At 38.9% G+C, this 23669-nt stretch overlaps 1 protein-coding gene across 1 annotated transcript in view; it reads left to right on the top strand.

Annotated features, from left to right (window-relative positions):
• KIAA1328 (KIAA1328 ortholog) overlaps nt 1–23669 on the top strand; it is a 176254-nt gene that overhangs the window by 113619 nt on the left and 38966 nt on the right. Inside the window, 3 exon segments of the mRNA XM_066180895.1 lie at nt 1883–2559; nt 5363–5458; nt 23225–23409. Coding sequence (XP_066036992.1) covers nt 1883–2559; nt 5363–5458; nt 23225–23409 — 958 coding nt within the window.

Here is a 23669-nt window from a genome sequence, read left to right as displayed (position 1 = left end):
TGGGCTGCAGAAGGACAGGAGTTTGCTTTCTGTGACCACCCTACACTGCCAGCCCTGATAGGATGCCCTAAGAATATCTTCAGGTCTGAGACCTTCTGCTGTCCACAGGAACTTGGAAACCCTCCACCTTGAAATCTCTTCCTGTAGGTGCCCTAAATGCTCTATAACCAGAAGCAGGTGATGTGAGAAATGAGAGACTTTTCTGTATTGTCTAATTCAAATTAAAAGGGCTCTGTAGCCTTTATTTGTCTAGAAAATATTGCTGATAAGGATGGCATGCTACAAATAATAAATAAAAAACTCCGTCTTTTTGGCAGTATGTTGCGTTTCTGCTCAGTTGCCCTGCCAGCCCCTCTGACTTTAAAATATTTTAGTGTCCTGCACTTTTCACCCAGTCCAAGCACCAGACTTTCCTCAGACATTTACCACTCACAGTAATGCGAACGCGTCCAACTCACTGGGCCCTTTGGGGCAAAACATGACATCCTTGGCTTTCAATCACATGGCAGAGAGGATATATTTGTATGCACAAAACTGGCAATAATAAAATATCAGTATTCAGGTGCTAATCCACATTAATTTACATTCTGTGAAGTCTACAAGAAACTTGTAATTGGTTGTCTTGAAGGGCAGCTGAGTATATTTGGTATTTTGTTTATTTATTAAAAAAAAGAATCTAAATTATAAATGCTGCATAGATTTGTACTATGTCTCTTTTCTAATCATTGCTGGATGCTTGCTTGCATTCCTAAATTCGAGTGTTTTGGGTCTGACTGACACAGAGTCTTGCACTCTGTGTGTACTATACCTATCTATTGTAAGCATTCCCAGAGGGCAAATAATACCTTTTTTTTCCCTCAGTGGATTCCAGATTTCCCTGCTAAACCACTTACACTGCAGTAGTTTTGCTATCTAACAAACCTGGCTTCTGCAATTAAAAAGTCCCATATCTTTGTGGAAGATCCCAGAGGCTGCAGGAGGTTAAATTCAGTTTGTTATTAAAGTTAATGCACAATTCTAGCAAAAGAAATGCATGTGCCTGATACACTGTTGTTATGATGTGCATAAAAGCTCAAATGCTTAACTGCCGAGATGAACCTTAGTGCAAAGATACTACAAGATGTAACTAGGATTGTGATGTCTATTACATAATATCCATGACTATAACAAAACCAGTAGAATTTACTTGTACTGGGTTGACAAATGTGAATTACAGTTGCTTGTTTTCTTCGGAGTTTTATCAGGCTATAATCACTTGCCCAGCTTAATTGAAAAATCACTTACATTTATAGCTGTATTTAAACATGTTTTGTATTTAAATGACAGCTTTTGATGTACAACCACTTTTTTTACAGAAAGTAGTTGGTTTTTATCTGTGTTTCTGTAAAGATACTTCAAAAACTCTCATCAAATTTCCAGTGGTAAGTACTATACCATTCAGTGCAAGGTGAAATGTTTTACATCAAATCTCCTGCTGTGTAATAGCCAATCAAAGAGTATTTATAGTGGCTGAATGGATTTTTTGGCTCAGTATTCAAAATTAAACATTTTCAAACCTTAACATTTAATGTTTTTTGCCACTCTTCAAGTTGATTTTATGTAACCCTAGATGCTCACAACTACTTGATGCTCTGAAGTGACTCATTTTATACTGAGGACCCTGCAGGTAGTTTTACATTTATTACACTTGTATAGACGGAATGAAATGTAGATTTGATACCAAATTTGTGTCTGTGTTCTGGTAAACATTTTGTCGGGTCGGGTTGTACGTCCATCAACGTGGCCCAGCAGCTCTGTTTCGAAGAGAACACATTTACCAAGGGAAATTGGTGAACAAAGATGAATCTTGGTGATTTAAAGGAAATTGTTTCTCCTATTGCAGGTATCCAGTAAGAAGAGCTTGTGCCAACAGCCCTCTTTGGGGCTGGACAGCTCCTACTTGGGTATTGGGGGACCTTGGACTCTTCATAAGAACAGTAGAGCACCAAAGGGTGGAAGCCCAGCCTGTGTTGTATTGTCTCAGCCCTGCAGGAATAACCATGAAATGCATTACAACCATCAGGAGTGTCTGAAGGAGTGTCCAATGGAAAACGACCTGCACAGAAAGTGCAACAATGTGATCTCCTCAGCCAAGCAGTGGAGCCCTCAGCATGTAAAGCAAGCTCAGGGGATGAACCAGAGAGCAAGTGGATTTCAGAGCACATGCCCTCAGCAAGTGAGTCATGGCTGTGCCTGGAAGCATGTCGGGAGCTCCGGGAGTGTGGAAGAGAGCTGCTATATCAGCCAGGTACTTAGAAAACACTCTGGGACAGTTCACAAAACTTGTGATCGTTCCAGACCCTGTCGATGTTCTGGGCTGAATCACATGGGCATGGACACAGGGCCTAAGGAAACAGAGCTGGCTAAAAGGTTGTGTGAAGAAAGAAGACAGAAGCTGGGTCTTCAAAAAATGGAGCTGGAAATGGAAAAGGAACGACTCCAACATTTATTGACAAAGCAGGAAGCAAAACTGCTCCTAAAACAACAGCAGCTACACCAATCCCGTATGGATTATAACAGGTGATTCTGAAACTTACAATTTTAAAAAAATTCTAAAATTTCTAATGAGCGTGTGGGCAATAGTTGATTTAAGTGGGAGAATAGAACAAGGCAACAATAGATAGAATAGAACAAGACAGGCAAGGCTTATGGCACAATTTCTAAGAGTGATTCAGAAGAGAGGAGACTGTAGTATGTTAGTGTATACTGTTGGGAAGCAGCATGACAGCTCTGTAAAGCAGCAGAGGAAAACAGTATGTGATAGAAAGAAAGGCAGAAGAAAAGCACTGCTAAAAGACTCCACCGGAAAAGAGAAGCAGTAGAAGAAAATGAGAGGTTGATCTTAGTGCAGGCACTTGAAAGGAATAGAGACATTTGGAAAGAGGGCAGTGTGAGCATGAATGACAGATGTGGCATTATCCCTTCTTTCCTTGGAAAAGTCAGTTTTGAAGTGTTGCACCCTCCTAGGTCAGGACTGTGGAGTGTTTTACAGAAAAGATGGAGATCATTACATTTATATATGCACACACATATATGTGTGTGTGTGTTTATTTATTTATTTATTTATGCATGGAATATGTTTTTCCCCCATATATTTATGGAAGAAGAGGGTAGCTCAGTGTAGCAAAGACATTTTCTTTCTAGAGATGTTAGTGCAAATGGAGAATGCCAAGACTGAGGCACAATATGTACTTAACTTGAAGGGAGATGGAGCATGCATAGAAGTGTTAGATGTGGCTTGAAAGGCCTGTGAGTTTGTTGCAGAAGGTAACACTTTTCTGACAATGTAAATAGAGTCTTTGAGAAAGAGAGAACAACTTTTTTTTTTGTATGATGTTATGAAAGTGAGTGGAACAGTGAATGGTAACAGGTTAAATTAGCCATTGTAATTCAGCTGAGTACTAGCATTTCAGCATTAGAAACGAAAAACAGTAGGGAGAAATCTGCTGTCTTTTGGAAGAGGCAGTATGAGTGTTTCCCAGGGATGGATATTTCTATACTGTTTTAATATGGTAGTTGCTGGCAGCACCCCGTGAGAATCAGCATTAGGTGACCCACTTCCTACATCTGTGTACTGTAACCACCATGCAGGAATACATCGCCTTCCCTTCTTCATTTCAGCCTCCTGGTTACTTTTCAAACTGTAAAAGAGGGTACTGTAATCTAGGTGGGGTTTTTTTGTCTTCTTGAATTGTTGTTTACATTGAAAATAATGTGTTTATGTGGCTTTAAAAGTACCTGTCTTAGAGGAAATCACAAATTGTGTTGAAAATGACTGAGGTTGCTAACAAAGGATTATGACTTCAGGTGAGAATTAAGTAGAAACAGATGGATTCTTAATCATCAAATAACTTAATTCTATGCATGCATCTCTCTAATGAAAAATAAGTAGATATGAAGGACATGCAAACTGAGTTTTTTGGTGGATTTTTTCTCCTCATGGAAATTTTTCATTTTGGAGGTGTAAATTCAGTATCTGTAAAGATGTGGTTTTCAGTACCATTATATCTATTATAGCTACTTTTTTTTTCCTGAAAAAACCCTTTATGGCTTACAGAGCTTTAGTTACCTAAAAAGAATTCTATGAAAAAAATCATATATGATCAATCTGAGGACTTGGTATTTTTGTGATCTCTTCAGAGGTGCATGTGAAGTCAGATTTGCCATATTCTCTCTAAGAAAACAAATAGAATATAATGTGCTTTCTCTTAAAAGTATTTCAGTATCTTTAGAATTAGATGTTTGATATTTAGAGGTAAATCACTTAGGCATCACAGTTCTGTTTCAGTTCCAGGTATGTAATTCACTTTTACACGTGGTAACAGGGTAATTTTGTATAATGCTAACAATAAAAATTTGTTTACCTAAGCTCAAATACCCTTTGCTTCATTGTCAGGAGGTTCTAACCAAGTTAGAACATCATAACAGTATGAAAAACAAAACAAGAAAAATCCTTTTCCAGCTAATGTTTTATTTCTGTCCTTCTGCCTGGGTGGAGTGCTGCTTAAGGTCCATTGTCATTGAATGACAAATAAGAGGTTTGACCACTTGCAGTTATTGGCAATTAACTTTTCTAATCATTTAGCTAAAGTGTGAATTGATCCTTTTTTTTTGCCACACTGCATCATAACTGCTTTTGATTTTCCACATTTCTCTATTTAGCCTCATGTGACCATAGTACTTTCAGTTTGCAATTACTCTCTATGTGAAAATAGTTGCTCAGCTAACAAAAATGGTGTGTATGTGCAGTTCAGTGGCTTCTCCTGGTTCAAGCCTCACTGGAGCAAACCAGTGAGGGAAACTGGAATTTTAGTCGAATGAAAAAGAAATACGTCTATCTTGACTTTTCTATTGGAGAGAAAGGAGAAGGTGGAGTGATCTGTTAAAAGTGGAGCATCATTTGTGGGCCCATAGTCTGAGGGACGCACAACTGTCTTATACAAATTCTGTTTATGCGGCTTACACATGATGAGCTTTGAGCTCTGTTGCTGTAATCTATAAATGAAACTTTTCTGTTTCTCTAACAAAAACACTGCAGATTTTCCCCTATTGTTTTCCCTTTCTAATGCTGAAATGGTAGTACTCAACTGAGTTACACTCAGTAGGCTAAGATTGTCCCAGTGGTAACCCTTAGAAGCAAAGGCACTGGGCCTGAAGCCTCCGTGCAATACTAAAATATATTTCAAAGTGTGAAGATAATTGTGAAAACTTCTGCATTTATTGTGTATAAGGGCCCCGTTTGTAGACACATGGGTCACCTTTTAGTGGCAAGCTCCTGGTGTGATTTGCCCAGCTGCAGAACCAACTAACTCATCTCTTCCAGGATTAGAGACCACATACCTGGCTCAGAAGATGTGCCCATTGCTGAAGCACCCAGAGAACTTGCTCTGATGATGAACGGCAGCAGCATGGGGCTAAGGTAATTTCTCTCTTCACTTCTAAGTGCTTCACAGGGTCGGTATATCTTCTTGACAGTGTGCTGTTGCCTGCCAAGTGTATTTGTTCATGTGTTTGTTTCAGATTAAGAGCTTTTTTTCTGCAGGAAGGGTAAAATTCATTGATTGCGGTGTTTTATGAGTCAATTCAATAGTTACGCTGACCTGTTATTACTCAAAGTTAAGGGGCTGACTTCTTGAAGATGCTTCAGATTTTGTGTGCCACCTCTTAGCCTGGTACAAAATGGAGTTTTCACAAAATCTTAGTTTTAGTTCTTTGTTCTAGGTGCCTCTTTTTACTTTTTAAATTAAGATCAGAACATCTCTTTAGTCTTTATTTGGACCTGATGTAAATAATGCATTATCCTTCCTCCCAGATGGATCTTCCACGGTTGGTGACAGTTACTTTTTCTCTAAATACCTCTGCATTGTGCCTCCACTTCAGGGTGATCAGAGCAAGCCACCACTGAAATAACTGGAAGCAGAGTTAAGCCAATGTTTATCTCTTTATGTCCAACCTGCATGCTATTTAAAACTTCAGTCAGTACACTATTGTACTTTACTTCTGTCCTATCCAGTTGCATTGAAGTTAATACGGGAAGAAGATTCAAGCTTATTAGGAAAACAACAAATAAAAACTGGCAAGGTTTTCTCCTTTTCTCAGAAAGTAACAACTTCCTGTTCTGTGCTGTAACTATAGGTATTCTTTTAACCAAAGAATGGTGGACAAGATGAGCACTGTGCTTTGAATGTCTCCTTCGTTAGCGACAAGAGAGTACCTCAAAATAATAAACTCCTCTGTTCTGAGAATACTGGAAAAACTGATAATTCATTTATAAACTAAGAGTGCAATACCTTCTTTTTTCTTATTTTTTAACTTTGTTATACTAATTTTATTTTTCCGTTTGAGATCCCTTTTCACTGAAAAGGGATAAGCCCTTTTTTCTCCAGAACAGCAGGAGTTGTTAGTTTCTTTGGAATACTTCACTGCTTAACCAGGTGTTTGGCTGCTGTGAGTTACTGGCATATCTTTGTTGTATTCAGATGCTGGTTTTTTTTCATTTTCACGCAAACTGAAGTGATCAAAGTATTATCACTGCGACAAAAAAGATGGAGAGTCATGACATGTTGAAGATGCAGCAGCATTAAGCCCCTTTGAGGAAAAATGTAACCTAGAACATCTGTAGGGCTTCTTGGCAACAGTTCACCAAAAACCTGCAAGTATCTACATATCCTAACAGGGAAAATGAGGAAAACCTGTGCTGTTAACAAAATGAGAGTCCCAGATTTCAAAAGGTTCCCCACCTTCTCTTCATTCCTCTGGTTTAATTTACTGTAATTTTTCAAAGTTATTGTGTGTTTGAACAGTCTCAAGGTGCCATGCCAGCTGCTTACAAAGTTTGGCAGCAAAACACTTGGAAGTTTTTCTTCCTATATGACATCTTCAGTTTTGCAGAGGTTACCAGATGAATGGTCCCTAAATAATTTACTCTAATGTAGGGCTTAAAGAGGCTGCGGAAGACAAGTACATTTGCCTCTTTTATTCATTTGAATATGTAAGTGGTGTTTTCTTCAGTACAGAGAGGGAGAGTGTCTGTGTGGCTGTGTCTTAAAAAAGAGGAAGAGCTGGTAGACATACATCCTTTTTTTAACTGTCTCTTCTGTTGTTTTTTTTTTGTTTGTTTGTTTGTTTTGTTTTTCCCTGCCATTTTATTTTTTAGGGTTTTTTTCATGATGTGGGGCACTTTTTGTTGTTGTTGTTGTTGTTGTGATGTGGTGTTTGCTTTTTAATTGACCTATCAAACAGTTCTTGTTACAGCAACTGCCAACAGAACACTAATGGAAAATCAGCCCTCTCTGACTTCCAGCTCATACTTGAGAGCTCTTCTAGCAAATCTCACAGCATTGAACTTGATTTCAGTCTTCAAATAAGCAAAACTTACTTTAAAAGTATCCTGGTATTTTAAAGGAAATGGTGAAATACCTTTAAAATACAGAACTTGCTGAAGTGAGAAGTAAAATAAATAATATAATCAAGAACTGAAAAAAACATTTTTTTAAAAAATATAATTAACAGGTCATTTTGAGTTAATCATCTACAACTGCAAAAATCTAATTGCAATTTATCCTTCACTATCTGTTGGAAGAATTGTAGACAAGGGAATGTGCATCACTGCCAGGCGTAAATGCTATAGGATGGGTACAAATAATAGAAGAACCCTTAATGCAAATAAAAGCAAATAGGAGCATGCAGCTGTGCCAGACTATTAAAAGGTAATTGTAGTCAGAAATGAGGTATGTAGTTTAAAAGGCATCTTGTCATCTCCTGTAGGGATTAATTTTTTCCCTCATTGAAGAAAGCAAAAAAGATTTCACAGGCAAACACAGTGCAGAGTTTGATTTCTGATACAGATTTTCCTCATAGTCTGTTACTGAAAACAGAAATTTTGGTCTCGGGCTTCTTCAAACTACAGCCAGATTTTCAAAGGGTGCCTGTTTTTTTTCTCTTCTACATGTGCTGTTAAGGTCTTTTTCTTGTCATTGTCAGCAAGCATTGTCTGTCTCGGTCTATTTGGATACCTATTCTGGTGTGAATTTGCAGTGTTGGATTTGTCTCTTCCCTGATGTTGAGAAGAAATGTGCCTGTCCCTTTGCCTACTTGCAGGTGGGCCAGCATTTGGACCTGAACCACCTTCAGATGCAGAATCTCTATTTCTCTAAGGTTCAGCAGTTAGAGCAGGTTTTATTGAGGATGGTTTTCCATAGCTTGGAGTGCTCCTAAGTGAGCCCACAGACAATTTGCAGCTTTGGAGATGATAGCTTGTGCAATTAATGGCAAGTTGTCCGTATAATTTCTTTTCAAGTCTGCCCCAGTGTGCATGATGCTTTAAAATATTCAAAATAAAAACATAACCTGATGCATTTGTTAAGCATAAACCAGCCTTTTACAAAGTGCTTTCCATCTCCCAGACGCAGATGCTTGGTACATGCTCAAGTACCCACTCCATGCGTGTTCAGTAGGATCAATACACCCAGCACCTGCTTTTGTGTGCTCCTGACATCTGCATCTGTAAAAGTAATTTTAAAACTCTTCCCTCCTTCGTTAAATCTTAGCTTTGATCTGAATGGTATGGAAATAAGATGTATTTAATGGCACCAGCTTGAGGAGATGCAGTTTTTCACTTTGCAAGTACTCCTCCCCAGAGCGCTGCTGTGTGCCTAAATCTTAACATTCAAGATTCCCTGCTTTTCTGAGTCTTAGGTTTCCTATAAGGCTCTGCCAGTGTGACTCTTTACTGCCTTCTCTATAATGGGCTTCTTTGCCCCGGATTTCACACAATTTTGCCACTGAGCCTCTACACAAACCCATGCCAAGCATTCTAAATAGGAATTGTTGGATACAGCAGCTATCAGATGTGTTTACAGTTATCTGCAGGCACCCGTTCAATGCTGCCTGGTGAAAGGATTCTTTTCTGGTGTATTAAAGATTTGTGGGTGGAATTTGCCACCTTTAATTTCATTGAAGGCTCTTTAGGTTTGTGTGCCTCATTCTACATCACCCATGTGTATTTTTGCCAGTTTGTACTTTTAGTTACTTGAAAATATCAAACACAGGTTTCAGCAGTACTTCCCCTGTACTTGGATGCTCATTGCTATGGTGATAGTTCCAGGAGGGAGTGCTGTCAGAGGTCTTTTAAAAGATTTTTGTGTTTATGGTGTAACTATTTATATTATGTAGTGAGAGGAAGTGACAATTATCTGCTGCTCCTTGTTTAATGCTTTGTAATGAACTCTCTTTTCTGAGGCTTTTTAGACATGCAGGCATCTTTCTGTGGTGATGTGCAAGCACACTTGTGTACTTTTGTCCAGATATTCAATGCAATTAAATAGACCTGCAGAGGAATGCAGACTCGCAGCTCCCCCTGTTGTACCAGGCATATCCAGGTTTGTTCACTCAATTCCCCCCTCCAAATAATTTAAATATAAAATAAAAGTCCCATGCAATTGCACGGCTCTGCTACCTCTGGCCTGACTTTTGCTGGCCCCATTACTCCTGTTTTTGAGGAGAAGCAAATTGAAAAACAATGGTAGCAGCCTTTTGCTTTCCTATGAAGAGTTTTCTTTTCAGCTCTTCATTCCAACATGTCACTACCCAGGTCCTGAAGTGTATCCAGGTCCTGAACCTCTGAAGGAGAAACTTTCACCAGGGCTGCAACTGGCTTGCTGTTTAAGACTTCCATGTTTCAGGTCATCTGAGTTGTCCTTGGTCTCTTGAGGTGTATCTATATAGGACTTAGCCAACTTTTAGGAATGTACTGAATGCAGTTTGTTGGGATTTTTTTTTCTATTTGCTGTGTTGGCAGACTGGCACATTAAATTGGGATGAAATCAACTGTGCTTGCAAATGGCCCATAAAATCTGTGTATGTGGAAGCTGCTTACCCACCTGTTAGGGCTCTTTTTAACAACCGAGTTACGTTCTTGTTCCAGGTAATTTTACATTGAAGTTTGTATCATTTTTAGATAGGATATTTGTGGAGAGAACGCTTGTTTGGCCGGTAAAAAAAAGTGCTGGCAGATCTGCCAATAGTGCACAGGCTGAATTAGGTGCAGATATGAGTTTTTCTTTTCTTGTGGTGGTGTCTGGCTATATATAGGCACAGCATCCTTCCAACAGATGGCTGCTGGAGTCTGCTGTGACGTATGGGAAAGTATAGTCAGACACACATTTTTGCTTCGTTAGTGCCACGTGCAGACTCTGAAGGTAGTAGGTTTTCTTGTACAGGGTGAAGGTTTTTGTTCTGATGTGGTTACTAAAAGCATAAGGGGGGAGCGTGTGGCAATTTTTTACATATACCTGTGCATGCATTTAATGTTGGAGTTTTTTGGTTAGAGTAGGCAGTGATCCTTATCAGACTGGAGAGAGCGGAGTTCATTTTTGCTGACCTAGTTCCTTCACTAATCTAATTTTCAGGTTTACTTTCAACTGCAACAGTGATTTCAAGCTGCCTATCTTAACATTTACCTGAATTATGCTGATTCTGGTCTCATGATCATGTCTGCTGCACACAGCAGTATTACATCATTCCCACTGCAGTCCAAATTAACCTTGAGCAGGAAGCCTGCTGAGTGACTGGAGGTATAAGATGTAAGCAGGAAATGCCATAAGTGGTTTCCATAGGCAGATACACTCAGCCTGTAAGTGAGGTCTTCTAAAAGCACAGACACTCAGGCGTTAGAAACGCTGCTAAGCTTTGGATGGCAGTTGGTGAAAACAGGCTTGTTAAAACACAAGTGCTTTGGTATTTTCACAAAGCTTGTGTTTCCTGCCAGTATAATGCATGGGTTTGGTTTGGTAATATCCCACATCAAAACTGAAAATGCCTGGAGATTTTTTTCTTTGACTTGAAATATGTGAAATGCACGCATCTCCTGAAGGAGTTTGTTCCTTGCCAGCGCTTGCAGACAGTGAGAGACATTTTTGCAAATCATTTGCAGATGCCTCCTTTACGGGAAAATGTAGACACTGTTAGTTTACTGCCTGAATTGAATTTTGAAAACCTGAATTCTATTTTTATAAATTGGAGTGGATTACTTTTTCAGATGTACCATTTTGTTACTTTTTATGTGTAATCTTGGATGAAGAGAATATTTTGTTTAATCTAGACATTCATATGTCCCAGAAATTTATCAGTTGGAAAAGTTAAGAAAAATCTCATAAAACAAAATGTTCTGGAACATAGTTTTAAATCAGGAAATTTTAAACCCACCTGCACAACTTTCATGCCATTTAAAGCTTAAATCAGAATTGATGGGGCAGGACTAAGAACAAAAGCTATTGGTATTACAAAGTTAAGCAAGAAATCCTCTGTACCCTGCTCTTCTGCCCATGATCATAGCTGCACTAAGCTAAAACCCACATCCCCACCCCTCCTGTGACCTTGGCTGCACTTCAGCACTCAGAGAATTGGAGCAAAAGGCAGCTTTAGTAAACATTAGGTTCTACAACTTGCAGATTTTCAGACTGCATAAAAAGGTAACAGTACACGTACCCTCACTCACTTCCCAGCTCTTGCTCTCTCTGTAGTGGACTTTGTGTATTTGCCACTGAATTACTCTGACATAAAGCTTCCCAGACCATACTGATGTATTGAGCTGAACACTGTGGCTTTGCTCGGGGGCTAAGGCTTCGCAGAACTACCCATTATATTTTTAAAAGTGCTAATTTTTGAGAGCCATGCAGAGAAAATTTTAGATTCAGCGCAGCTGATTTGTTCTTCATACTGCTCCTGCAGTGAAGAGGATTGATTTTTGTGTTTCTTTCAATATTTGGCTTCATTTCCTCTAGTACCCAGTGCTTCAGGCCTTAATCCTTTAACCTTGAGTGTGAGCGTCAATGCTTCAGAAGGGATCAGGCCTTTTGATGGAGAAAGAACATCTTTTCTTGTACCAAATGGTTGGGAGTGGTATAAGGCAACACAGGCAGTATATTCTTCTAACACTGTTGTGTTAGAAGACTATAAACAGAGGGTGGGTTTAGTGGGGATTATAAATAATCTGGAGAAAGGTGGGGTGTTAGAAGCAATGGAAGAGAGTTAATGACTTTTTCTTTAACATTTGACCAGTAACCATTCTATCGTGACAGATGTGTACTGGATTGCTGAATGCTATAGTCTGGTTTGGGTAATGGTTCAAAGCTCAGTGTGTCATGGAAATGGCACTGTGGTCCCTTATGGAACAGGGGAAAAAAGCTTTTGAGCTTCTGAAAGGGCAGTATTTGTGGAAGCAGATGCTTGCTTGCCCTACCCAGCGTAAAGAACAGTTCTGCAGGCAGCAGGAGAGTTTCTACTGCTGGATTTTTATAGGATCATTAATTATATGTTATTAGGCAGCTAAGCATGGCATTCCTAACTCGATGAATTCCATTATGAATGGCCTTTTCATATTCCTCATCTCATTATATTAAATGCATGTGACCTGAAGTTTAGCTAAAGTTATTGTTCGGGTTAACTTTCATTTAGTGGTTGCCCTAGTTTTAGAAACAGTATGATCTTTAGATTTTATGGAAAGTCAGAGTTTTTTATGCATGTTTTTGCAGCACTATTTTAGATAATTTCATTTGAAACTAGGTAGGAGCATCTGTGAGGTAGCAGGGAAGGGATTTAGTCACTCCTTGATTTGACTGGAGATTTCTGCACCCACTGGATGGCAACATCCTGTTACACGGATTTGGCTATCATCTCCCTGCCAATAACTCTTAAACCTTCTGCTCTGTTCCATCTAGTCTTGCATATCTGACTGCCTCCCTGACACATAATCCCAGTTCTTCTGCCTTCTGATCATTCCTAATCTGGCCAAAACAGAGCTTCTTACTTTTTTCTTCTGAATCTCTCTTCATTTCTGATTTTGATAATGCCACATTCTCCCTGCCACTCAGACTCATAACCTTAGGATCCCTCTCCTTCTCTGCATGCATCTGGGCTGCTGTCAGCTATTGCAGCTTCCTTCTCCTTTGCAGCCAAAATATCCTTTTGCTGTGTTGACAGTTAAAACAACACCCCTTGCTTTGGTCCTTCTTGCACCTTGACTACTCTGAAGTCTTCTTTAACTGCCCAGTATTCATTCAACTACTTCAAAGTAAGTTTTCCAAATTGGTATCTTGGCTATTTCTTCAGGTCTTGTCTGCTTTGCTTCTTTTAAACTCACCTTCAGGGGCCAGTTGTCTGTTAAAAGTCATAAAGCTGTTTCTTATTTTATTTTCTCTCCCACCACCTCTTCTTTACTTTGTCAGTTATGTGGCACTCAGAGTTTTTTTGTGTGTTGGATTAACTTTCAGCCATGTGCTGCTATTACATTCCCTGATTCTTTCTGTCTTTTAGGACCACTGGTTCATGTCATGGTGACTTCTGCCTCCATCTCTGTGTTCTGACAATGTTTCTCATTTTACATTTAATCACTTTGAGCTCTTTTTTTTCTTTTTTTGTCCTAAGCTTTTTAAGAGTGCTTTTTTACTCTCCCCACTCTCAATCCTAATTTGGTGAATTTTAAACTGATGTGTTTCTTCTCACTGATCACAAAGATGGTCTCTGCCTGGTAAATCCACCTAAAATTTTAACCATATTCAAAAGATTTCATGGGTGATCTGGGGAGAAAAGCAGTGACAAATCATCAGCGCTTCTTTGTGGAAGCACTTTCCTGTGGCTTCTAGCATGCACAAGAGTTTAAACCAAAACTATTTGCAAATGTCTTCAGCCTTCTGTCAATAGTGCCAGACTTCACCTCTTTGTATAACTACATGCCCTTCTGTTTGATCAATGAATAGTTAATCCTTCTTTCCTTTTTAACTCTGTGTTCCCTTAATCTCCATTTACATCTTTGCATCCTTTTTGAGCAAACCATGTCTCTGAGAGATGGGCTAAGTTTATATACCAGCTGTGGACTCGGTAGGGCTGAGAAGATTTGGCGGCACAAATAATACAAACCCCTGAACCCACATCACAGTGTCAGAGTGACACTCATGGCATCTGCTCTGGACAGATGTTTCCACCTGGTTGTAACAAACGTATGTAAAGGTAGGCTTTCGCGCCCAAAAATCTATAGTAGTAGCTCTAAGATGGCAAAAATCACTTGTGTCTGGACCGAAAGGGTATCCAGAGGCTGGGAACTGGCAGCCCACAGCCCAAAGCTTCACAGCAAACAGCTTTGGGCCAGGATCTCTTCCCTTTGTTCTTCCCCCTGAAACTGGACATCAGAACAATGTCAATACAAATCTCAGGGGTGTGTGCCTTTTAGTGAGGCAGTGGTTTCCATCTGGTTTCAGTTCTATTGTATCTGAATATTTTCTAAATACAAGTGCAAAAATGTGTTAAATCTGTTCTGTAAATATCCTGATTGAATCAATATTTGGTGGTGCTGTCAAATTCACATAAAATATATGCACTGAAAGGAAATCTTTAGTCTGTGAAATCTTTTTTTCGGTGGGGCCCAGGCCATGGTTTTTATAGTTGTATGCATTATTTAGGCATCTAAATCTGTATTGCTCTTGCAATAAATACTTGATTTTACAGTCACTAGCCATCAAACCTACTCTGTGAAATATGTAACTTCAATGAATTCAAGGCAACTGAAGTGGCTAAAATTGTTATTTTAAATCTTTAAAAGGAGCTGTCTTGTCAAATCTGCATCTGTTGAGCATGGAAATCTACTAATCAGAGTTAAGTCCAAAGTTTCAACTTCTCTATTTACTCCTTTTCAGGCTAAAGGATTTTTTTAAAAGCAGATCAATAAACAATCTCAGTGTTTTCATTTTGCTAAGCAATATAATATGGATGAGTTATAGTGTAGTGGTAAATCATTAATGTACTCTTTAATCATAGAGTGACCATGTCCCACAGATGTGATTTAATCATGGAAAAAAGGCCAATGAAGTGTGAAGATGCATCATGAAGGGTGTTTCTAACTGATTTGGGATAGTGTATGACACCATTTTAAAAGATGCTGTAGTATGAGAATATTTTGAATGCCATGTACATTTGTAATTACAGACCTGGCAAAATTCTAACATGATTATTTTTGTCATTATAAAACAAAAATCAAAACCCATATCAGGTTTATATTTGGCAGAGGTGCCAAATGGTATTTTAGAATAAGTAAAGCACTGCAGCTTCCAGATTCACTAGTCCCAAGATTTGTAAGACTTTGACACTAACAGACTATAACCCTAAAAACGAGTAGTAACTTGTGCTTAACATGCCTAATTCAGTCATCCTGTGGTACCATTAAAGGTGATTAAAATATGAGGACAGAAATTTCTTGGAAAAATGTGGGTCCTGCAAGGGTGCTTCTATGTTGTTTTCAGTGGTAATGATTCCTGGTTAGAGAAATCAGATTCTGCCGCCTCAGAAGAATAGGCAGTATAAAAACTCTACTTGTGTTTATTATGGAATTTGATGCATTTATGAAAGACTCTCCCTGTAACATGTTCCCTGATATCAGAGGAGTTGTCAGTGACCCAGAAAGTCACCTCAGGATCCTTAGGGATATGTCTTATTTGCCCAGTTTAGTGGTTATTAATTTTATTTCTATTGATGTGAGAGATCTGAAACTTCATTCCTTCATTTCCTCACTTAGAAACCAGGTATGAAAATTTATCCTACTGGTATCTTGAACATTGAAACTTAGCATCAAGCAAGTGTAACTTTGTCAATGAACAGAAGGAACTATTGCTGCTGTGTCTTTTTCAACTGTTCCGATTCTCCAAAACTCCAGGTTTTCTGTACATGTGTAACTCTTAATACCAGCACAAAATCCCACAATCTTAAATATCTGTTTCTCTAATTAGGAATTTCTTCAGAATATCTTACTAGTAGGATGTACTGAAAACACTGTATCTACTGTTCAACCCTTAGTGTGTCTCTCCTTTGCTGTATTGTCAGTTACCCTTAGCAAATGATGGCTCCATGATGTGATCCATGATCAGAAAAAGTGCTTTTGCAATTGCTGCTCGTTTACTGAAAGCTGCTGTTATCAACACCTATCAGCCTGTCTGGAAACTTCTGTAGAGGAGAGAGTGCTTGTGTACTAATAATCTTAGCAATGGAAGACATAAGATGGTTACCTGCACTCCCAGATCCATCTTTGCCACAGCCTGTTTTGAAATGCAGCCCATCTGCTGTGAAGCCTTTTGTTCTGGGTAAGGCAAGTTGAGAAGAGATGATGTGTTGTTCTTCTATGTCTTTATCACAACTAAATTACAATCCAATTTGGGGCAGGTTTGTTTAGGAGATAGCTTGCGTATGGCATTTTGATGGGTATCTTGTGATTGGGGCTGGCTCTCAGCCACACACTAGTGTTGCTGAATAAGGCACTAAGACTGGCATTCACTTTGCTGAAGAGTGTGTGATTCTCTTTCTGAAGGAGAGAGTGATGTTGCCTGATGTACTGAAGAAGTTTAGATTTAGTTCAAAAACTTTGTCATAAAAGGGTTTTGCATCTTTCCTCATGGTGCTTTGACTAGTGACAGCCAGGCAGTCTTTTCAGATATACAGACACTGTTTGGTAGGATTGTTTTTATACCTGTGACTTGACATTTACATGACTTCCTTTTGTGAAGGCTGACAGCAGAGTGTGCTGGAATGACAGCTGCTCTGCTCTGCTTTATACGAAAGGCCAAACACACAGTCACAGAATTTTGCCCTGCTAAAGCTTGGCTAGTCTGTTTCCTGTGGCCATTTCTCTGTGACTGTCTAAAAACCTTTAAGCTAGAATTTTCTTTGAATTCATAAAAGATAGAAAAGTAATCACAGCTGTAATTTTGCTGTTCATTAGGAAAAGTCAGATATGCTGGAAAGGTGCTGGTAGGGAGATGAAATGTAGTGAACTTAAACCAGAGGAAGGATAGGGCTTCAAAGGGAAGGTATGAATACAGTTCTAGGTTAAATTTAGCTTAGTGCTTGCTACAAATGGACCTCTAACCATGTATATTAAGTGAAGTTCTGACTTCACTGAAAATAAAGACAGTATTCTGATTGATTCAATGGGGCTAGGGTTTCACCTATGGCTGCTATGATCTAATAGGTCATTGCTAATTAAGAACATACGTGGCCTCAGTTCTTGCTGGTGAAATTAAATATCTAAGCACCAACACACTGAGAGAATGGGGAAGGAACTGATCTCTGAAAGCGTGGTTTGGGGAAGCTGTGCTTTGGATTGTTGTATCCTGGAACAGCTTCAGACATGAAAAATATATTAGCATAGATACCAGTGTATCTCCTCCAAGATGATAGAAAAGTAAACCAAATGCAATAGGTTCAAGAGAGGGAGCTCAACAGGGGGGAAAAAAACCTGAAAAACAACAGAGAAACCTGACACAGCCACGGGCATTACTGGATTCAAGGGCATTGAGCCTGAATAGTACTGTAAGAGATGAAATCTCTGCATGAAAGCTCAGCAATATATTGTCTGCATAATAACATGTAGATTGTAGGCAATCACTGTCTATTTTCTGTGATGAAAAATCCTTTTATTACAAGCAGATTTGGTAATATTTATATTTCAGTTCCTGAACTCTCACTGACTATTGAAGTGTTTTCCTACCTGTCTCTGCCCTCCTGCCTTTTGCCTAAAAAATATGTGAGAAATGAGATGGACGTGGTCCTGAAAACAGCTGGAGGAGAGAAGGTGTTGGGGAAATCTGACTGCACCTTTTCAATGGTTAAAGTGGTCTTTTTAGAGAGATAGAGACAGTCTTTTGAACAGGGTTTGTAACCATATGACAGGTGGTCATACTTTTCAATTTAATGGGCAGATTCAAGTTAGATATAATGAAGAAATATTTCACTGTGAGAGTGGTGAAACGGTGGTACAGGTTGTCCAGAAAGGTGGTGGATGCCCCAGTCCTGGAAACATTCAGGGTCACCTTGGATAGGCTCAGAGCAATCTGTTCTAGTTGAAGATGTCCCTGCTTATTGCAGGGCGATTGGACCAGGGGATGTTTAGAAGGTTCCTTCTAACCAAGGCTATTCTCTGATTCTGTGATCTCAAAGCTTTAAATGCACATGCTCTCTAGAAAGAAAAGCAGCTGTTTCTTATTGATGTTCACTAGATCCCAGCAGTGCCATTAACATGCTGATGCATCTAACATAAGCCTCAAAATGCCAGGTTTCATAACTGCCACGTGAAATCTCACTCTGGGCTTGAATATGGTCTGCAAGGTCTGTATTAGAATAGAACTTTTTCCTGCTTTTTAAAGGGAGGAAAAAATGCTAAGCTAAGAAAGCAGTTTTCAGGAAGGGAAGGGTGATGGCATTGAGGGATGAGAGATTGCCCTTAAGTTCACACTGTGCTTCTCCTCCTCCCCCCCTGCAACCTTCTTACCTTCCTTCCAGCTCTGCTCAACTGCCCTCTGGATTTGTACACCCTGCACAAAGCAGTAGCAAGTAGCTCTATCTCTCTTCTCTTTCCCCTGTGCTACTCTGCTGGCTTGTATGTTCTGATGTGTTTCTCCTCAGCTCCACTTGAGGGGACTGGAAAAGTTCGTCATTGTTCAGTAGACCACTACCATTTGTTTTCATATCCACGCATCCAAAGTCTACAGTGCTCCTTTTCTTCCTAGAAATTTTTTTTTTTATTTGCTGTGCAGACAAACAACCTCCCAAATAGCCCCACTTTGGAACGGATGGTTTTCAAAAGTGCTGTTTGATAACAAGCTTGATGTGAACTGATATAAATTTGGACCCCTGCTGAAAAGAAGATCCTAGCATCTTCTCTTTTGTGACAGTCCTTGTAGTACTGCTGCTTTATACTGAGCTGACTCTGGAAACTGATCTGGCTGGAAAACATTCCCAGCCAAAGTGGCAGGGGAGGAAGCAATTTTCAGCCTGTTTGTCAAACTGCATCTGAAATGGCAATTCAGGTTCCAGCTACAAAAACGTATTGCTTGGGTTGTCTACTTATCACCTGTTTTGCATCATTAAGTGTTACGCACTCTTGGCCTGATATAATTGCAGCAGATTGCACACATGAACTGTTAATTATTTTATTTTTAAAACAGAAATTACAGAACAGGAAAATAACATTCCAACATGTTTGCTTTTGGAGCTAACCTACCACAGCAATCTGTTAGTTTGATAATGGTTAAACTCGCAAGCCCTTGCTTCAGCAGAGTGCAGTAGGGTACCATTAGGATAGCCATCTGTTGAACATACATAGTGGAGGCATGAATTGCCTCGCATTTTGGGTTTCTGAGTAGTTACAACATAGTCTTGTTCTCTGAATGTCACTGATCCGCACTGAAAAATGCATGGAAAGATCAGAGTTCAGTGAAAGGTGAGCATCCAAATCTGGGATTGAAGACTGGAAACCCAGTCAGCTGAATGCTGGGTGTGGAGCAGGGAAGAGAGGAAGCCTCGTGGGCAAGGTAAATCACATGTTGATAGTAAACACGACTCTGGCAAGAGCCTGAGTTGCTTGGGTTGCTTAGCAATTCAACAGATCTGCAAAACTCCATTTGCAGAACAAGACTGCCATTATGTTGGATTGATTCATCAGGATCAGCAGCTAAAACAAGTTATATTCTATCAGAGTTTTCCTGCAATAGTTTAAAAATGAATTTAGTTGGGTCTAAGTGGACATTTATTTTAGCATCTTGAAGAACTGCCTTTCGTCTGTTAAAGCAGAATAATGTATCTATATGATGCCTTAACTTGAACAGTACATAAAGATTAGTAAATAAGACCCCATTAAAAATTCTTATAATGTAAGTAACATGGGTCCCAATAGCCTTTCTAATGTCCATTAATGCTTATTGTGAGGATCAGAGCTCATTTTACTGAGCCATTTAGTCAAACCATGTGATTATTTAGAAAGTTAATTCATGCATACTAAAATCTCGCTTAAGTAATGCAGAGGGTAGGAGGTAAAACTCTATGGAGACGATAGTCCTTTTTGTTATTTAATGATCAGCCATAATTAACTTGCAAATTTGAAATAATTAGAACAAATTAAAGGTATTTAACTTTGTCTCCCTAAAGAAAAATTCAAATTGCACCAAATGCAGCTTTAAATTATTCAAGTCTCAGAGGTCTATGCCGGGTTTTTTTACAATGCCTTTTCTATGATGAGAATACCAATCTGCTTTTTGTCAGAAAGCATCCTATCTAGTAATTGTTCTTTGTGTCTAATAAATGACAGCTATTCTTCTTTGTAAAAGTATTTCAGTCTCTGAAGACTAAATCAGCATTTCCATGGCATTTTAATTCAATAAAACAAAAGGTTAATGTTTTTCTACTTTTTAAGGAATGCAAATACTAGCAGTATTCAATGGGTCCTGAATGACATTTAAAATTTGCCACTCGTGCTCAGCAGGGATATCGCGATATGAGCCTCAGACAGGATGGAAGGAGTGTTCAAGGTGTGTTTTCCTTTGGTGATGGTGTACTTGGATATACATAATGAGGCAGCAGTGCTGAGACTCACTTCTTTTCTGGTCGCACTACCTCTCCTGCCCTGGTATATAGGGTAGGTAGGTTAATAAGGTCTTTATTTAGACAGTCTTCTCTGTTGGGTAGTTTCAAGGAGTGCCATGAAAATTTATTGGATATTGTGGTGACCTGCAGGAAGTCCTCCTAACCATCGTGCCTTTGAGTAATGTGATGGGTATTTAGATTTGAAAATAGACAAGAACCTCTTTTGCTGCTAAATCTCTCCAGATATAAATTACTGATGCCTTTTGACCATATGTTGAGTTTAAATGTCCATGTTGTGATAGTCATATAATTCATTTTAGTAATTATTCCAGAAGTGAATGAGTAAATATGTTCTGAAACATTTTTTTGTCCACCTTATGTTTTCTTTGTTTAATTGTGGCAGATAGTCAATTACTGATTTTTTTTATCTCTCTGCATTATCCCTTTCCCTCCTTGGTCTGCACACCTTTCAGATTAAGTGTCTTTTTAAGATTTTGGACTCTATCCTTACTTGAGCAAAATTTTAGCATGAGCTGTCTTCTATTATATACTAAACAACGAGGCTCCAGTTGTTTATTGAGGTTATAAATGCAAATACACTTGCTTTTATTATTTATTATACCTTAGCTTATGTAACTTCTTAATAGAAGTTTCTGTTTGAATTGCCTCTGCCACTGCAGTGTTTGAAACAGAGCTCAGTATTCTAGAGGTAACTGCACCATATAGAAGATACTGCATTCCGAAGGAGATTCAGTCGAGTAATCACCTCCTTATCTGCAAGCCAAAGGTCACTGTCTTCACAGGAGGACTGTAGGTTGTTATCAAATGTGCCTTAAACAACACAAAAAACATCCAAATAATGACAACCTCACTATTTTTTAAAATGCTGTTAATCATCCCAAGTACAGGCAAATGGAATACCAGGCCCCGTTTTATCAGAGAAATTGGCCAAGTACTACACCTTTAAGCCTCTTTAAGCAGCTGGTGGTATCCAAAACCAGCTCTTGGTGCTTTTGTAGTTGCAGGAATTAGTAGGTTAATAATTTTGTGTAATTCAAATAAGATACTGATTTAGTCCACCATAAATTTTAAAAACACTTTGCAGTTTTATTAGCAGTCACACAGTTAGAAGCCCTACAGTAAATGGAGGTTATTTGGAGAAGTTATATCCAACACTTCAGTCAGTTATTATAGGTCATAAGCCATTATATACTGTTCTGCATTAATAATACAGGTGTAATACTAATTGTCCAACAGGCTCAGTGGGCCCTATTAAACAATGTCTTATACAGCACATTGATGGGAAACTTCTAATTTAGCTATTATTTCCTGCTTTTTCTTCAGATCTACAGTAACTTCAGTCAGTGCAAGCTTTTAGCTAAAAGATTTTTGTGATTCAACCTCCATGAAGCTGTATCCTAACTAATAAAAGCTCACTGACAGTCTTTGGGTTGCTAATGTAAAATTGGTGCTTAAACAGGAAAAAGATTTATCATAGAAATATAGAATGGTTTAGATTGGAAAAGACCTCTAGGATTGCAAGAGTCCAGCTGTTAAGATTTATTTAATCTTCTAATAACTTCAGAAAGATGTTTGTTGCTTCCATGATTTTAAGTAGATTATACTAATCTTGAGATAAATTGTATTATTTCATGTGGTTAATACAAAGATACTTGTTTATATTTTTTATTTCTTTTATAAAGGGGCCTTTTTTGACAGGGACTAATGACTTGCATATGTTGGGAATTGTCATTTAAAGCAGTAGTTATTTCCCAGAGAACAGAATTTGAAAGCAATATTTTTCTTTACTGTGAGAAACGTGAGTCTTCATAGCCTGCTGTCTGCTCAGAACATTTTGAGATACCTGTGTCTGAAGAGCTTGAGGTCATGATTGCACCCCATCACCAGATTTGCCGCCTCTTGCCTCTATCCATGCAGTGTTTTTGATCTTGTGTTGAAGTTCATCTTGAACCATAATGGTTCTGGTCAACTTTCTCCTTTCTTATTTTACTCAAAGTACTGCATTTCTGCACCAGATTCTCTACCACCAGTTTGCTCATACATTCTCCATACTGTTTAAAAGTACCTCTGTTCATCAGTCTCACCTCTTTGTCTCCTCTCTTCTCATCCATTTTGTTCTTGAATCAGCCTCTCACCATCCCTGGAGGCTTTTAAAAAACATGTGGGTGTGGCGGTTGGGGATGTGGTTTAGTGGTGGGCTTGGCTGTTGTACTTAGATGATCTCAAAGGTCTTTTCTAATAAAAATGATTCTGTGATTCTGCGATTTGTTTCCCTTTTGCAAACTAAAATTTCTTTTTTTTTTTTCACATAATCTTCTCGGTTTCCCCTTTATTCTAGCAAAGTGAACATTTTAAATTACTGCTTCTTCCAATTTTGGCCCATTGTGTGGGAAAAAGTCTGTTTTCATCTTCATGTTCATGTTCATATTCATTATCATCTTCATCTGCATGTCTTCATCCCTCAAGTGCTGTTCTAACCACTTGAGAAATCCAGGACCTAATGCTTTAGGAAATGCTGCAAAACTCCAAATACAGTTGTCAGGGTGCTGCTAGCTGCTGATAACCAACGACTCCTGATAAAGTGGATTGGTAACTCTTCAAGCCTTAGGCATCCTGCTTTCAGAAATTATAAATAGATTCAACTAGAGCTCTACAAGCAGCATGATGTTTATGCTTCTGCAGAGTAAAAGTTGGGTGGAGAGCTGGGTGCAGTGTTAATAGGCTGAATGCATCATGTAACTGCACAATCTTTCTTTCCTCCCAGTGTCCCGGTGTTGAAACATGAAGATTGTTTACTGAGGACACCTCCAGTGAGCAAAAATTCCACAAAACCAGGGAGCAGTCGTGGGAGCAGTTCAGGGAAGAAAATGGTTGGCTTTGGTGCAAACATGGATGATGGGGAAAGCCCTCCAATGCAGACCAAGAGGGAAGGCACTAGGTCCAGGAAAGGTAAGGGAAAGCATACTGTATTGCATGGCCATGAGTGTGCTGGTGTGTTCAAAGGGATATCAGTAGAATGCATAATTAAAGGAAGAAGTTTCACTGAAACAACCTAAGAGAAGGTGGTAGCTCCATTTGAAAAAACAAAAAATACTTTAAATAACAAGTGGTGATCCTATCTGCTTTTCCTGGTGAAAGAGAAAAAAGTAGCCTCTTAATCTCAGAAAACTCCTTCAATGATTTGTTTTTAACTTTCCCAAAAGGCAGAG

This window comes from Chamaea fasciata, unplaced genomic scaffold, assembly GCF_029207755.1.
Source record: "Chamaea fasciata isolate MVZ Bird 193981 ecotype frontalis unplaced genomic scaffold, bChaFas1.0.hap1 SCAF_4, whole genome shotgun sequence".
NCBI classification, from domain to species: Eukaryota; Metazoa; Chordata; class Aves; order Passeriformes; family Sylviidae; genus Chamaea; species Chamaea fasciata.
Note: the sequence above shows the minus strand (reverse complement) of the source record. Positions and strands in the feature narration are given on the sequence as shown.